Raw genomic sequence first — 15,150 nt, forward strand, 5'->3', positions numbered from 1 at the left:
CACTTTGGAACAGGGTAAATCTGGACTCTCTTCCATTGCTCCAGAATCCAATCTTTATGCTACCTAGCAAATTGAAGCCTCTTTTCCTGATGAGCCTCACTGATCAGTAGTTTTCTTAGAGCTACAGCTGTTCAGTCCCACATTATGCATGTGGAAATGTTCTTACTTTCACTATTAAACATAGCCGTGAGTTCTACTGGTGATTTCCTATGATCATCTAAGAGTTTGTTCCAACCACATTTGTTCCTCAAAGACGATGGTTCTCCACTATCCTTCCTGGTTTTATTAATGCGTTGGATGGTTCTTAACCTGATTTTAGTAGTTTCAGAAATCTCCTTAGTTTTCTTTGCTTGATGCAGGCCAATAACTTGATCCTCCTGAGACAGATTAACATCCTCTCAATGACCACAGGATTTGTCTTCCAACATGGTTGTTTAAGAAATGAGAAGCTCCTCACTGCATCAGCTAGAGTTAAATAAGTTGTTGCAGCTGAAACGTATTCATCACTGCAGTAATTATCCAGTGGAAGGCTCTTCACGGTTTGTTAAACCCTGGTGGCAGCTTGTTTTTTTTTTGGCCAGGCAGTGTATTTGTGCTGCTGTTTTCTACATGTATTGGTTTACTGATACTTTGTTCTTCACTGCTTCAAAAAGCTGACAACTCAACTAAATTTTAGGTCACCCAATAAATGAGTCTGACACAATCGTGTTGTATTGTATGAAGATCTGTTTATTGTATGGTGTGTTGTACAGTTTTGTAAATTGACAGCTCACACAGAGTCTATGTTCTTGAATCTGACACTGACGTAAATTTGTTTTTACCTAGGTCTCAACAGATAACATAGGTTACTGTGATATGATCAGTTTGGGACACCCTTACACAACATCAGATCTCACCATTTCTATGGTAAAAACAGTGACATTATTGAACAATTGGCCATACACACAACTGAGCTCAAACACATCTTCCATACGCTTTATTAAAACACAGCTACCCAGCTAAATAATTTTAGCTAAGATATAAGATTTGTTAAAAACTGTACATAACTGTAATATACATAAAGGCAAACTCTTTGGTACAGATATATACAGTTTATTTTCACTTTTTTCCTTTAAATTGGGCTTCTGAACATTTTGTCTTGTTGAAACCTTGAAACACTATACCTGAATTGCAATAGGTGTATGAGAATACCAGCCTCCCATGAGAATGAAAGATTTCATTATTATAATCAACTAACCACACTAAACAGCCGGTGACAACGGATCTGTATGACTAAATACGACCTACTTTATCAGAAAGTGGATATTTCAGTAAGAAACTAGAGAGCCCATTTGAAGAAATGCTATGAACATCACCACAGTCAGTGTAAATGTCAGCCCAGTGTGCAACTTCCTAAGCCTACTTTACAAATACAAAATGTATACCTTACATGTGTAATAGAAGATAAAATTATTCATTTAAAAAAAAAAAAAAAAAAGGAACACAACACTAATGAAAACGTACAAGGAAAAAAAGTGATAGCGAGTCCTTTGTAAGGGGACAAAATTGACCAATAAAGGCTACATATCCTTGATTTGTTTGGGTTTTAGTGCAGGAGTGTAACAAACAAGGATGAGTCACTAGCAGTACAATGAAAGGTTTGCTTAGCTGGGTGGGCGAACGGAGCACAGCAGTTGGAGCCAACATGACCACAAAGTAATAAAAAATCCACTGGATTCCTGATGTCATCACACCGAGAGAAGAACCAACGAAGGCAAAGCAAACATACACAAAAGCATTAGCTCAAGAACAAGAACGTAAGAAATTCCAAAACAACGAAACAAAAACAGAAATAAATATTCATCTGATATGCCCAAACTGGAAAGTGATCTGTTGCAGTCTCAGGAGAAGGTGGGCGGGAAGAGAGGTACAATAGCTGGAGGTCTCCACTAGAGGGCAAGCCAAGGGTGGCGCAAGCACTCTGCAGCTGTGGCTCTTTTCTCGGGGATCAGCTCCAGCATGGGAAGCAAAAAGTCGGTAAAGCACTCAGCTTCTTCACGGGGCCACTCGTATTTATCAATCAGCACCTCCAGCAGGCCCCACGGCTTCAGCTTGGTGATGTGTTTCAAATCACCTGCAGGCAAACCAGACACACGGCTCTGCATCAGAGAGCAGCAGCTACAGGGCACAACAACTTCCCAGGTTTTAATTCACTACAGGGCAGTTTAGTCTGTGAAAACATCACGCATACGCAATCTTAATATCATTAAACATTAAATATTTACCTTTGTTAACTGTATTTCCAAAACAGAATTGAAACATTATATGCTGGAAAACATTTCATTTTTAACGACTGAAGACGGTTATGACTCTTACATAAACTTAGGACATGATCCAAAGTCTAGAGGGAAAACTCACTGTAATCTTGAACGGCACTTCTGTTTTACCTTTCTTGGTGAAAAAATCCTTGGAATATTTGCCAGTCATTATGAGTTTGCGTGGGACACTCCCCAGCAGCTCAATGATCAGCGCTATATGGTCTACACAGCAGACGGTCGCAAGAGGAGAGGAGGAGACAGACAAGACAAACAACAGATTCATCAGACAGTGTCCCGGTCACAGGCCTGCTCTGGGTGTGTGGGAGGAGGGCTGAGGGAACCAAGAGTCGGGCCGATGGCACGCAAACATGGGCCTGATTGTTGCAGAGGACGAGTGCACAGACCAGTGGTTAGAAAATTAGCAAACAGGGCCACCAGACATTACAAGAGCTGGAGAGTTTTATGATGTGTTCCAGCTCTGAATCAAGAATCAGTGGATGGGCACAAATAAAATTCATACTAGAAAGAAAGAACTCCAGCATTATACGGTCATTGGTCAGCTGTTTATAGGCTGAAGCCAGACACTGACCACCTCTTTCTCAACTATTTGTGGCACCTTTTATGTGAACAAACGAAGGCAACAACATCAATGTGAGAAAATGTGCTACTTTTAAAAATAGCGGCAATTGGAATCACTAAAAGAATAAAATGCACATAAATCCCACTGATTTGTGGCAAATGTTTGTAAATTAGAAGTATTTGTCATGTTTATATAACTGTTTACATGCATTGAAGTTATTCATACTACAATTTAATCCTTTTTCACACTTTTATTATGTGTAAATATGGAAGTCCTGACATTTGAATCACCCTCGAAACGTATGAAAACAACAAATCCCACTCAGTATGCTGAACCATCACAAAGGTGATAATATCAAGACTCCATGTCATAGTTAATCCCCTATGGATAAATTTGTTATTTTGGAATAATGAGTGTTATACATCAATTATCATATTGTTGTAAACATTAAGACTTGTACTTTTTGAGGTCCCTGATGAGGCATATCACATACGTACACTCAAGATCTGTAAATAAACCGGAAAGTTACAACAGAAGTTGACATTTTCTCTGGTTTTTTGTTCTTTCATCTAATAATTCTATAAGAGTTAAATGTATTAGATAAAATCAGACAGCTGTTGCTGAACTCTCCCCGTGGAGGACAAAGATCATGAGAATCACCTCGACAGGGATCAATAAACTATCAAGTGCCAAGCCAAGTCATCCTCAACTAAGAGAGACTGTATGAATCTGAGCCTGGCGATCTGTGGCGCAACTACTGACACTGAATCAACGTCTGATGGTTCTGTTTAAAGTAACAGAGGTGCTTTACTTTGAAATATTAGGACATTTATTGCTCTGTGTTGATTATTACGCCAACTGGTCTGTACACACCAACAACTCTGCTAGGTTTGAGCCTGCCGACGGAAACCTTCTTCCGTCGTCCTTCCGTCCACCTTCCCCAGAGCGAGCCACAGACAGAGGGGTGGCGTACCTCTCTTGGTGAAGTATTCCTGTGAGTATTTCCCACTCAGAGCATAGTGACGAGGGATTTTACCGAGCAATTCAATCATGAGAGCAAGATGGTCTGGAAATGAGGCGCATCCGAAGAGGAGAGGGGAGACAGAAAATCACAGAGACGTGGTTTGGAGGGGAGAGAAGATGGCAAACAGTCATGTGGAACAATGTATTAGGAACAATGGATGATAACAGCCTAGTATAACAAGAAGCACGTGGATGGAATGCTTGTGTTATTTTTGGATATCAAATCTATTACACACATTTGAACACGTAGGTCATTCACTTTCGCATATGAAAACAAGCAATGGATATGAAGTCAGACTGAAAACAAGACCTTTAGAGCTAAACTACGTACACCAGATTCTGATACAGGATGATCACATAAATAAAGCAGTGCAAGAATAGAAAGGAATGGATTTCTGAGTTCGTGTGCTTTAAGTGAAAAAGCCAGTTCACAGCTGCGGGACATGCCGATACACTGAAGGTTAAATCTCAGCACATACCTGGCATGCCAAAGCAGAATCAAGTCAGTACAGAAATTTCAAGCTAAGCAGCAAGCCAACATCACCATAAAGACAGCATTAGGAGGAGAACAAGAAGAGTGGGCAGGGACAGACCAGGAGATGAAGAGAGATAAGAGAAGAAAGGAAGAGATGGCCCCATCTCCAGCGTGGCGAAATAGTGGTTTAAGGCATTAAAGATAGGAAATAGGCACAGGAATGTTGGTACTCTTTATCACATGATTTTTATTCCCCACTTCTAAATTTAAGATCATTCCACTTTTCATTGCAATGGAGTACCTCATTGAGCAAAGTGCACTCCAAATTATTGTGCAAACTGCACAATAATTTGGAGTGAATGTAAGAACTTGCCATGCATACTGTGAAACTCTTATTAGAAATGTGGATATTTTAAATAATTTATGACCACGAGAAAGCACCAGTGAAGGCAAATTTAACAAGGTTAGCACCATGAAGCTTTTCACAGTCGCAATAACAGTTAAAAGCTACCACCACTGCTAAAGGTCCCTCATCAGTGAAGCATACATTTCAGAACTAGTGAATGTAGCATTTAGGATTAATGCTGCGCAGTTAAAAGTGGATAAAAAAAGAGAGTAAACGAGAAGAGGAAGACCCAGCAATACCTTCATCCCTGGAATAATCTTCACCAGAATGTGGTTCAAATAAGTAGTCCCCTGTAGCAAGCTCGAAAGCCTGAGGAGACAAAACAATCATCATGAACACAGTAGGAAGCAATCTGCCTACATCTCAATAAATCCCTCCCACGACTAGCTACACACTCACAATGTTAGTAATCATGTTACACTATTGTGTTTTAGAATTAAAAACACACTAGTTTGATTTCCTCTCACCATGCAGGCTGTGCTCCATATATCAGCTGGTGTGCTGTATCCAGCACCGATGAGCACCTCTAAAGACCGGTACTGTCGTGTCTGGATGTCTTCAGTAAAGTGCTTGTGCTGGGAGAGGGAGACAGATTAGAGGAAACAAATCCTATAAAACAAGATTCTATGACGTTCGTAACAAGAGGCCTGTCACAAAAATTACATAATCACCTCATTGCAATTATCTAAGCTGGCCAAGATCACCGTTCATAATTATGAGTAATTGTTTCCATTCACCTGTATAAAAACATGCACAATGTCATGTTTCAATCATGATTTACAAGTCATTTTCCACTGCTAAACAATAGTATAAAGTTTTAGAGCTTAACCTCTAATATTCAACTGATTGCATTCTGATTCTATTGGTATTAACATTGTGGATTTAGTTCCAAACCTAAACACAACAGCACCATTGTGGTTGGAGGCCAAATGAAAAAGGGGAGCTCTGGAACTTAGAGGTGATTTGATAGATTTGCAGAAAAAGTAGCAATCAAAGGTGCTAATAAATCTACAGGCCTTTAATCTAAAGGCATAAAACGAACAGAAAAAGATAATCATTCTCCTCAGACAAGACAATCATTATTATTTATGGGATAATAGACAATCATTAATCACACTGTTTGTGTGACAACTAAGTCCCAACAAAAAAAATCATGATCATGACAGCCCTTGGTAACAGAACCTACAAACCGTATCCTGTTATAAAGATAAAAATATTTTATACACGATAATAAAATATATGTGAATTATAAATGTGTGCCGACTCCACTTGCTCTGCAGAAGCCTACAGAAATAGAGAACTGCACCACACTGTATCTTCCAATCCATTTCTAAACTTAAATCAATAGTTCATATGAAAGCTGGAAAACTGAAGCATTTCTGTTTTGGAAGCTAGATGACACTGGATGTGTCCCTAACTGGAAGGCTTCATCTCTAATCAGGAAATCCCACAGGCCATTAGCAGAGTACTCACCACCCAGCAGGCGTTTCCCAAATCAGCAATCTTGACCTTGATCTTGTCTGAATTGAGTGGCTCAAGGGGGTTAACTAGCAAGGATCCTGCTGTTAGTTTGTCTATATCAGGGCAAAGAGAAAAACACAGAGAGAAGGATAAAAGATAAGTCTAACAATCAATATTTCAAAGTTCACATGGCTGAGGAGTCTATTAGACTTCCAAACAAGCCCAGCCAGAGTAAAAAGCCTCCAAGAAAACCTCATCACAGTTTGATGTCCTGGTTTTGGCTGACTGACCATTTCTCAGGCTTTCTTGGGTTCCATAAGGACAGTCGGCTTCGTCCTCTCCCTCTTCCTGCAAAATGCTTTGTTCCAGCTCTCCCTCCTCCAGCCCGGCAGGAAGGTGTCTCTCAGTGACTCCACTGCTGTGAGCCCCCAGGCCTTCAGTCTCAGAGTCCAGCTCATTGAAATCTGTGGAGTCTACACCGTTGCACATGGAGTGGACGGGGGACTCCTTGTGTTGCTCCTCTGGAGTGGTACATTTCTCTGTCGACTCTGCGTTGCCATTGTGTTGGTCTTCGTCCCTCCATTGAGACTGTGTCTGCTCCACCTCCACATGGCCGTTACAGTTCACCTCCAACAGCTCCTCTGGTCCCACCCTCAGGAGATCTGCATTCACACTGTTCTCTAAAAGCATTAGGACAAGACAGAAAATAATTATTTTTAAATGACTCATACCAGAGCAGGGCTCCAGACTGCAACCAAATGGCTGCATATGCGACTGATATTTGTGAGTGTGTGAGTTAAAATTTCAAGTGGTTACATTCGTGGGAGTGAATGATGATCATCAAGCTGTTTTGTTGTTCAGCACAGGCAGCTACTGCGTTAGCCATAGTGGTAGAAAACAGAACTTTTATTTCTTCCGTGGTTCTGTCAGTCTGTTCCTGCCTGATGTGTAAAACAAGCTATTTAGCTGTTGTGCATTCCTCAACCAAAATTGAGGAAAGAGGAGGCAGAGAGGGAGAGGTCCGAGTCAGACACCTGATGATCAGACTGCAGGCAGGAAGATACTGAACTGTGGAGCTAGCCAATTACAATGGCTAGCTCAGCAGCAAGGCTGCAAAATCAAATAATCTTTAATCACAGTCATGAGTTAAGCTTCTAACCACTATACGAAAACAATTATATGCAGTCTTGACATTTAAATACGCACTCCACTCACAAAAGGCGTAGCTGTTTTCTCCACTAATAGAAAAAAAGAACGTCAGTGCAACATAAGGAGGCTATGCAAAAACAGCTGTTCTTCAGTATGCACAGTGGATTAATAGCTGTGGCAATGCTAGACCAAAATAAGGAGGTGGGGGTAGGGCGACTAAATCATCTGCTGCTGTGACCCAACAAAAAAGTTGGTGGCATCAGTGCTACCAGTGGAAAAGTTAGTCTGGAGCCCTACAGAGATTTGATTACTGTCTCGCAACCATGGTAGAACTTTGACTGACAGCAATAAAAACTAGGCAGCAGACATTACTCTCACTGATGTTAGCCTCTTACCCTCTGTCTCCTCATTTCCTAGCTCCTGGAGAGACACCTGTCTGAGAGGAGCACAGGCCCGTCCCTTTGGAGATTGTGGTTCGTCATCTTCATCATCCTCCTCTCGTGGCTCTGTGGTCTTTTCCATCTCCTCCAAGTCCAAGATACACTTTTCCAGCAGCTCCGCTTGACGCTTTTGCTTCTTTTTTAACTTCTTCTTCTTGTTCTTGGACATTTTTACGGTCTGTCAGAGACGAATAAAGGAAATAAAATGGCACGCTTACTGATTTGTAGGGCTGCTTCAAAAGTGTGTCACACTGAAATACGGGACGCTGATGTCCTTTGCAAAAAGTAAATAATAAAGGGTGTGTACCTGTTTTGGAGCCGGCGCTGTACTTACTGAAAAGAGAACATAAGGTGAGTACAAACTGTTATCAAACTGCCTTAATGAATGCGTACATGAATGTGTACAGGGCTCATACTTGCTGAACCAGAGGGAGGAGGCGCCCCAGCCCTCTGCCACTCTGTGGCTTCAGCTGCAAGCTTCCGGACATAAGGTTCATCGACACTCATCAGGATATTCTCTGGCTTGATGTCTGTGTGGATGATCTGACATTTTGTGTGCAGGTAGTCCAGGCCTTGGAGAACCTGAAAAATAAATGAAAAATAGCAAACCTGATTGTAAAAGCTGACTGACCTTCTCAAATTGAACTTGGCACTTTTCAATACTTAGCAGTCTCGAAGTCTTTTTGTTGTACACACAGGTAAAATGTATTACATAACATCTGACACACGTTTCAAAGTAACACAAATCCAGACAACATAGAGCTAAAATAAAAATTGAATCAGTGTAAATTGCTATTTGTATAAGTTATCCAACGTAAAATCAACAATTTAGAAATAAGTAACAAGGTACACTTTTATCACTGTGGAGATTTGTAATATATGTTTTAAACAGGACTATGGGATTGTTACATATGATCGATCAACCACTATATCCAAGCCCTTACAAACAAAATCACAAAATGCCGATTAATTCTACTAGTGCTATTTAAATCCCTCTGAATGTCACAGTGACTGAGTTTTAAGTCTGGTGCTTGCAGCAACATTCCCGCTGTGGCGCACCAGCAGCATTTTATGTGAACCGGCAATGACTTGTTTGCCAGAGCTGAAAAAGGGAGCAACCATGGCTACAGAAATAGAGTAGGTATAAACATAAACATAGGAAGCATCCAAGAACAGTTTCTGACGCTCTAAATAAAAAAAGGAAATGCATTGTTTAGAGGAAGGATCAGAGTCTAAATAAAAAAGCAATCGAGGCATAAGTCACAAGCACAAGTCAACAGTGTTCGAGTGGTTAATCTCAGGGGTAGACAGAAGTTACACACTAGAGGTTTAATCAGTTTTTGTCACATAATGACAAGATTTTTCTCACTTTATATATGTTATACTGGTTTGCCTTACTTACTGTTTATGTGCTCAGTTATCACAACATGCCTTGCCCTGACTGGTTTCCACCTTGAGGCTACACGGCCTTTGTAAGATACCGTGAGTGGCAGCTGAACATTCATCATGAGTCATCAAGGTATGGCTGTGGGTCTCGTGTTACCTGTCTTATGATGCTCTTCACACAAGGCAGGGGCAGTCCTTGGTAATTGGACTTTATTATCCATTTTAATAAGTGATGTCCCAACACCTCAAACACCATGCAGACATCTGAAGATCACAGAAGTTAAGATAAAAAACTACAGAGCAAATACAGCAAAATGGAAAACCCATTAGAACTAAAGTACATAGTGACCATGTAGTCATTCACCTACATGAGGAGGAGCATTATTTATACTGATGAGAGGGCAGGTCATAGGAGTGCAAACACTATCCTGTTGTCAGGGGCTCTCATATTACAGCTATAGCTATCTCTGGGGCATTCAGGGGATCTTACAGCCAATGTTTTGTGATAGGTGGAGGTCTGTTTGGGACACACAAGGTTCCATTATGACACCCATCACCTGTTGTTTACTTTGTTACTTGCATACTGCTTTTTAACTCAATTTGACACCAGCGGTGACTTCAGTCTTTCCAGTAGGAAGCAATTTAACTGATCAAATGTACCTCATAAGCAAGGTCAGGAAGCATTAGTAATATTTGGCTGTGAAGGATACGAGTTCCATTGACACCAGAGATCTTGAAGTCGTCTAGCAGCTGGACCACCATCTCACGGTTGGGATCATTGGGGTCTGAGTTTCTAACCTGGAAGTAAAGAAAAGTAAGAATGTATTACAAATAATCTGGATTTACATCTACTAATGTTAAATTGGATTAGGATTGGCATATTGCAATACTGCTTCAACACATATGCAAGCCGTCACAGTATGTGTAATCATGCAAGATGTAATGTAGAGTGTAATGGCTTGCAGTGTAGCAAGGTCCTGTCCTTGTGTTATGTCTATTCTCATGAACTGATGAATGTATCTGCACTGATGTCAGGAGTAAAAGTGTGTGTATATTTACTGTGCATTCTGATTTGAGCATTTTCAATTAAAACCTTCTGTGAGCAATTAACCCAGCTACTTACAGATCTAAGGAGTTTGATCTCGTCTACTGCCGTCTCCGTGTAGTGCTCTGCGCTCTTCACCACTTTCATTGCAACAAACCTCTTCACCCTGCAACCACAGAGAAGTCACATTCGCTAACAGGAAGCACTCTACCAGGTCCTACCACAACAGTCTCAGAGCCAGCTGCTATTGTATCCGTTATCCAACATCAAGCCTCAAAAACAAAACAGTGCAATGAGAATATGCAGGAAAGTTTTTCTCATACTGGATGTCCCAGGCGAGCCACACGGTGGAGAAGTGCCCCCAGCCAAGTTTCCGGATTACATGGTATTTTCCATTGTAAAGGTCTCCCACCTTCACATGGTGGTAGCCACCTAGATAACAAAAAAAATAAATAAATGCTTATTAGACAATTTAAAAACTAGAGTCCATTTACATGTGCAGCCTAATTAAGGCCATACTCTGATAATTGCAACCATCATGTAAAAACCTTCACACTTCAGCTTATTATTGTGAGTAAAAAATTAGCATGACTCAGTTATTGGGGAAGTTTATTCTGAAAATTCTGTAAATTGTTTCATTAAACTTATCAGTTTGGTGCATTTGTACACACTGAGTAAGTTGGGACTTGCCTTTGCAGTAGTCGTTGGGGTCCTCCTGCTCCTCATCATCAGAGCCGAGAATCTCTTCAGGTTCCTCCGGTTCCTGAGGCGAGGCTTCCAGCTGGGGTGGCTGTCGAGATCTGGGATTGGCTGGCTGCCTGACAGACAAACACCATCCAACACAGACTTCATTACACATATTCTTTTCTTTCCTGACTTCAAGTCCTTTCAGTGACAACCTTCACAGTGACAACAACTACGTGTTGTGTAAACAAATATATATAAAATGTTGAGCTAAGAGTTTGTTAACAGTTAAATTCAACCACACCTAAATCCTGATATTGCATTGCTGCTAACTGTTCCCAAAACAAAACAATAAAGCAGCAGCAACTGGCATCGTTTATGCACGGCAGCTCCACTGGCCAGACAACAGACCTTTAAACATGTGACAGGTTGTTAATTTGAATCATGTCCCCTGGAAATTAAGTTGGGAGGTTTGGTGTTCCTGGCTTAAGCGACTTAGTTTGACCTTGATGTCAACAAAAGAAAGATTTGTAAGGATCTCTCATGGTCCAACTAACTGAGTTCACAATGTAGTTTTATTTAAACTAATTAACGTTAACAGCAGCTCAAACAAATAGAAAAGCAAGGCCAGAACTTATCTGAAAGATCAGCGTTTAAAACAATCAAAGTTAACAGTTCATGCTAACTGAAAACAACAACTGCATTTCAACTTCGACAATTTGTTAATGCTGGAGATGAAAAGAGGATGTCCACATCAAAACCCTTCCTACCACAATACACCCACATCAACATTTCTCCTTCCACACATAATACATATGCAAAGTATAGGAAACATTTAGAGAAATCAAAGAATTAAAAAAAAAAAAAAAAAACAGCGTTGAACCACTTTTTTTATCTGTAGCATGCAGAAAAATATCAAAGCTACTGAATCAGAATTTCAGCATTGGGAAATTACAACCACATGAGGCAAGAAAACTGCATCTGCATTGAAAGGAGAAAAAACAAAGACTTTATCTGTCTGTGCAGATTGTCAGACTACTGAAGCACTTAAAACATATGCTTTATCTTCAAGAAAAAGATTAGAGTGCAAGCCTGACTGTAATCGTGTCCCAAAATTACACAGCTGTTCGGTCATAGAGTCAAACTGTCAGATGTGAAAGGAGCAGCAGATCAAGTCACAGAAGACAGGACAAAAATTTAGAAAGTAATACAAAAAAAGAAGGTTTTGTACATTACAATAGCTAAGCAATGTGTTCAAAACAATACTGCGGTACATGGAAGAATGTCTGTGTATATTAAATATGTTGTCTATACATCAAATTTTGGATTTACTGTTGTTTAAATTGTAATTCCAGTTTATTGATCCAAGTCAACATCACTGAACAACAGGATGACCTACAATAAGTGTACATTTTCAACATAAAATGTATATGCTTTAGGAATTATACAGCAGAGGGGCTGCAGCTTTTTAATGAGAATATATCATTTCAGGTTTCATCAAATCAGCAATACAATTATTTAGATGTGAAATATAAATATATCACTTACACTATTTCAATCAAGTGAAACATGCTATTTTTTACAGCAACTGAGCAGGATCAAAAACGGACTGAGATGTACGGCTGTTGACATCCTGGATCATAGAAAGACAGAGTGTGCGTGCATGTGTGGATATATATGTATATATATGTGTATATATATATGTGTATATATATATATATATATATATATATATATATATATATATATATATATATATATATATATATATATATATATACACTTACGTGCGTCTGTGTGTACATTTCAGTGCCTAATATTAACTTGAAAGCGCAACAGCCTTATGTTACTTCCCCCACAGTGGAGATTAAGGCTGCTCATCTATATGGGAGCCAAGAGAGCTGAGATCATATTCAAGTAAATTCCCAAAACTGGGCTGAAGTGTTTCCTAAATGGGCTTCTGGTTTCCACATAATCTGCAACCTATTTCTCTGTGTCTGACATGGTTATCTGAAGCCATGCACATTTGTGCACCGATGACAAAACAAACAGCTTCAATTAATTACTGAATTATTCAGATTTTTGATAAGGCTTTTTCCCTTGACATGCCTTCACTACTGCTGCATTACTGCAATTCTGGTAATTAAGACATTCAGTAATGCAAATTATTCTTCTAGATTCTCATACTCAGTTACGGACCTTCATTAACTATTAAAGAATGAAAACAGAGATAAACAAAACCATTACTGCAATGCAATTCCCACAATTAATCTAAAAAAAATAAATAAATCACAAAAAACATGGATCAAACATTGTGTGGGTGCTTTCGATTTTCGCTGGCGCTCATTATTTTAAGTGTGAAGAGAACTGTATGCTTCAACACCTAAGTTATTCTGATTTATATTTTCCTTCAGAGTGTAGCATTACATTGACATTTACCACGAGCAATGATTCACAACCTTAACTAGCCCACTCCACTATGTCCTCAACGTGACTGCTCTTCTATACAGCGCTCAGTATGCAAGGATGACTGTGGCATGCAACGGTAGGGTGTGCAGTTATATTTAGTTTCCTAATATCACATGATTCTTTACGCCTAATGGACGTGCCCGTTTCTGCCACGAAGAAAACACTGTCAGGAGGTGAGTATTCACAACAGTACTGTTTTTACTGAAACACCATGCTTCGGTGGGCTGATGTGGGCTTCTTCATTCCCTTGTTTTAAATATAGCACGGGCTGTTATGTAACACTCCGGAGGATGCCACTAGTGCAGGCATGATTAGTAGATTGTTAGGTACACCAAAACAATCAGGACTGAAGATCAACGCTCGAGTGGTTTATTTTCAGCCCCAAGTGTTGCATTATTGTAATGTAATCATTCATAAGTATTTTCGTAGTAGGACATAGTCTTCACGTAGTTAAATCAGGCACTGCATACTGCACATTCTATACAGACAGCTTACAATGTATGTCTCATTAAAATAACTGTCCAAACCTTTATGGAAACCAACCAAGTGTGCTCACTCTCGTGACTCTTTTGAGATATGATAAATCTGACTTTTACTCCTTTAACTCTGCAGCATGCACGGACCAAACGAAAGTATGAGAATATGCATGCTGTCAAGGACCATGTGACAGTTTTGCATATTGAAGTCAGGAAAATGCAGAGACAGCACATGTGTGATACGGCAACAAACAACAACATTTGACTGAGTGCAGCTGCTTGTATGAGGGGCTGCACTGCACAACACGAAGAGACGACGAGGCTGACATGGAGCAAAGACTCACTTTTTGCTGGTCTTCTTTCCTTTCGCCCTCTTCTTCCTAGCCTGGATTGCCAGAACTGAAAAGAAACCAGAGACATTATTTTTGCCATTGTCTGGTTGCCTTTTGATCTCCAGCTGACACTCGAGACAAAAAAGGATGAAATAGTCTGCGGGAAAGTACACAACTACCTCACCCCACAGCTCATAAACCCGGTCTTTATGCGTTGTATAATGCCATGTTTGCAACGACCAGGATCTAAATCATAATTGCAATACATACGTTTGTCTGACAGTTACCCAGTTTGATACTGGAACCCATCCAACGTTAACTTACATCACTAAGCTACCCACCTAGGTAACCGCTCCTTTAAAACACAGTAGTGTGGCATGAAGTAATTTCAGACAGGTCAGTGGGCGGCTGGTTGCTTTAACAGAAGCTAGATTCTCTCTTTGCTACTGCTGCTGGTGTTTTAGGCTGTGTTTTAAACGGACGGAGCCACAAACCACGTATCTAGCTAATCCTGACATGTCCCATTGAAGCTAAAGCTAATGTCTAGAAAGCTAACGTAGCTCGCTCCGGCTCAGTGCGTGACAGACGCGTTCAATTAAACCGGCCTCTGAATGCATGCAGCTCGGCTAAAATTCACATTTGCGGCTGCGTAGGAACACAAGCAGTGCTGCCAACACACATACGGGCTAACATTGTTCACACAGCGTGCGGCGTGTCGCGTAAAGATTTACCTTTCCTCTCCATGTCGGCTGGATTCGTAGCCTAGCCGTTAGCTACACCACCAGTGAGCGAATGTTCCACGCATGCGCACTCGGACGTTTTGCTCAAAGAGCGCTTCCCCAGTGACGTCTGCACCTGAGCATCAGACCGTTTTTATGGATTTTACTACACTGAGCCTGCAGGCTGCAAAGACACCGATCTGCCTTA

General features: G+C 40.4%; 1 protein-coding gene across 3 annotated transcripts; it reads right to left on the reverse strand.

Moving 5' to 3' along the window:
- Positions 1–708: 708 nt before the first annotated feature.
- Positions 709–15,052, reverse strand: srpk1a (SRSF protein kinase 1a). 3 transcript variants are annotated; one of them, XM_023267803.3, is made up of 16 exons: positions 14,955–15,052; positions 14,236–14,290; positions 10,953–11,080; positions 10,586–10,694; positions 10,341–10,428; positions 9,928–10,015; positions 9,375–9,481; positions 8,248–8,413; positions 8,139–8,164; positions 7,787–8,009; positions 6,533–6,922; positions 6,255–6,355; positions 5,249–5,356; positions 5,021–5,090; positions 2,427–2,519; positions 709–2,113 (listed from the first exon to the last, which is right to left on the reverse strand). In XM_023267803.3, the coding sequence occupies exons 1-16, from the start codon at positions 14,965–14,967 to the stop codon at positions 1,929–1,931; spliced, it is 1,950 nt and encodes a 649-aa protein (XP_023123571.1). In that variant the 5' UTR covers positions 14,968–15,052; the 3' UTR covers positions 709–1,928. The 3 variants fall into 3 exon arrangements, 2 of the variants coding, with proteins under 2 accessions (XP_023123571.1, XP_023123570.1); XM_023267802.3 differs by lacking the exon at positions 2,427–2,519 and adding an exon at positions 3,851–3,943; XR_008602466.1 differs by having other exon boundaries at positions 2,057–2,113; positions 2,427–3,943.
- Positions 15,053–15,150: the final 98 nt, after the last annotated feature.

This window comes from Amphiprion ocellaris, chromosome 8 (assembly GCF_022539595.1).
Source record: "Amphiprion ocellaris isolate individual 3 ecotype Okinawa chromosome 8, ASM2253959v1, whole genome shotgun sequence".
In the NCBI taxonomy this organism is placed as follows: domain Eukaryota; kingdom Metazoa; phylum Chordata; class Actinopteri; family Pomacentridae; genus Amphiprion; species Amphiprion ocellaris.

Coding starts and splice junctions, on each gene's coding strand:
- srpk1a (XM_023267803.3), bottom strand. Junction 10,016..10,340: donor AGATCAAACTCCTTAGATCT/GTAAGTAGCTGG, acceptor CTTTACTTCCAG/GTTAGAAACTCAGACCCCAA. Junction 5,357..6,254: donor TGGGAAACGCCTGCTGGGTG/GTGAGTACTCTG, acceptor TCCCTCTCCCAG/CACAAGCACTTTACTGAAGA.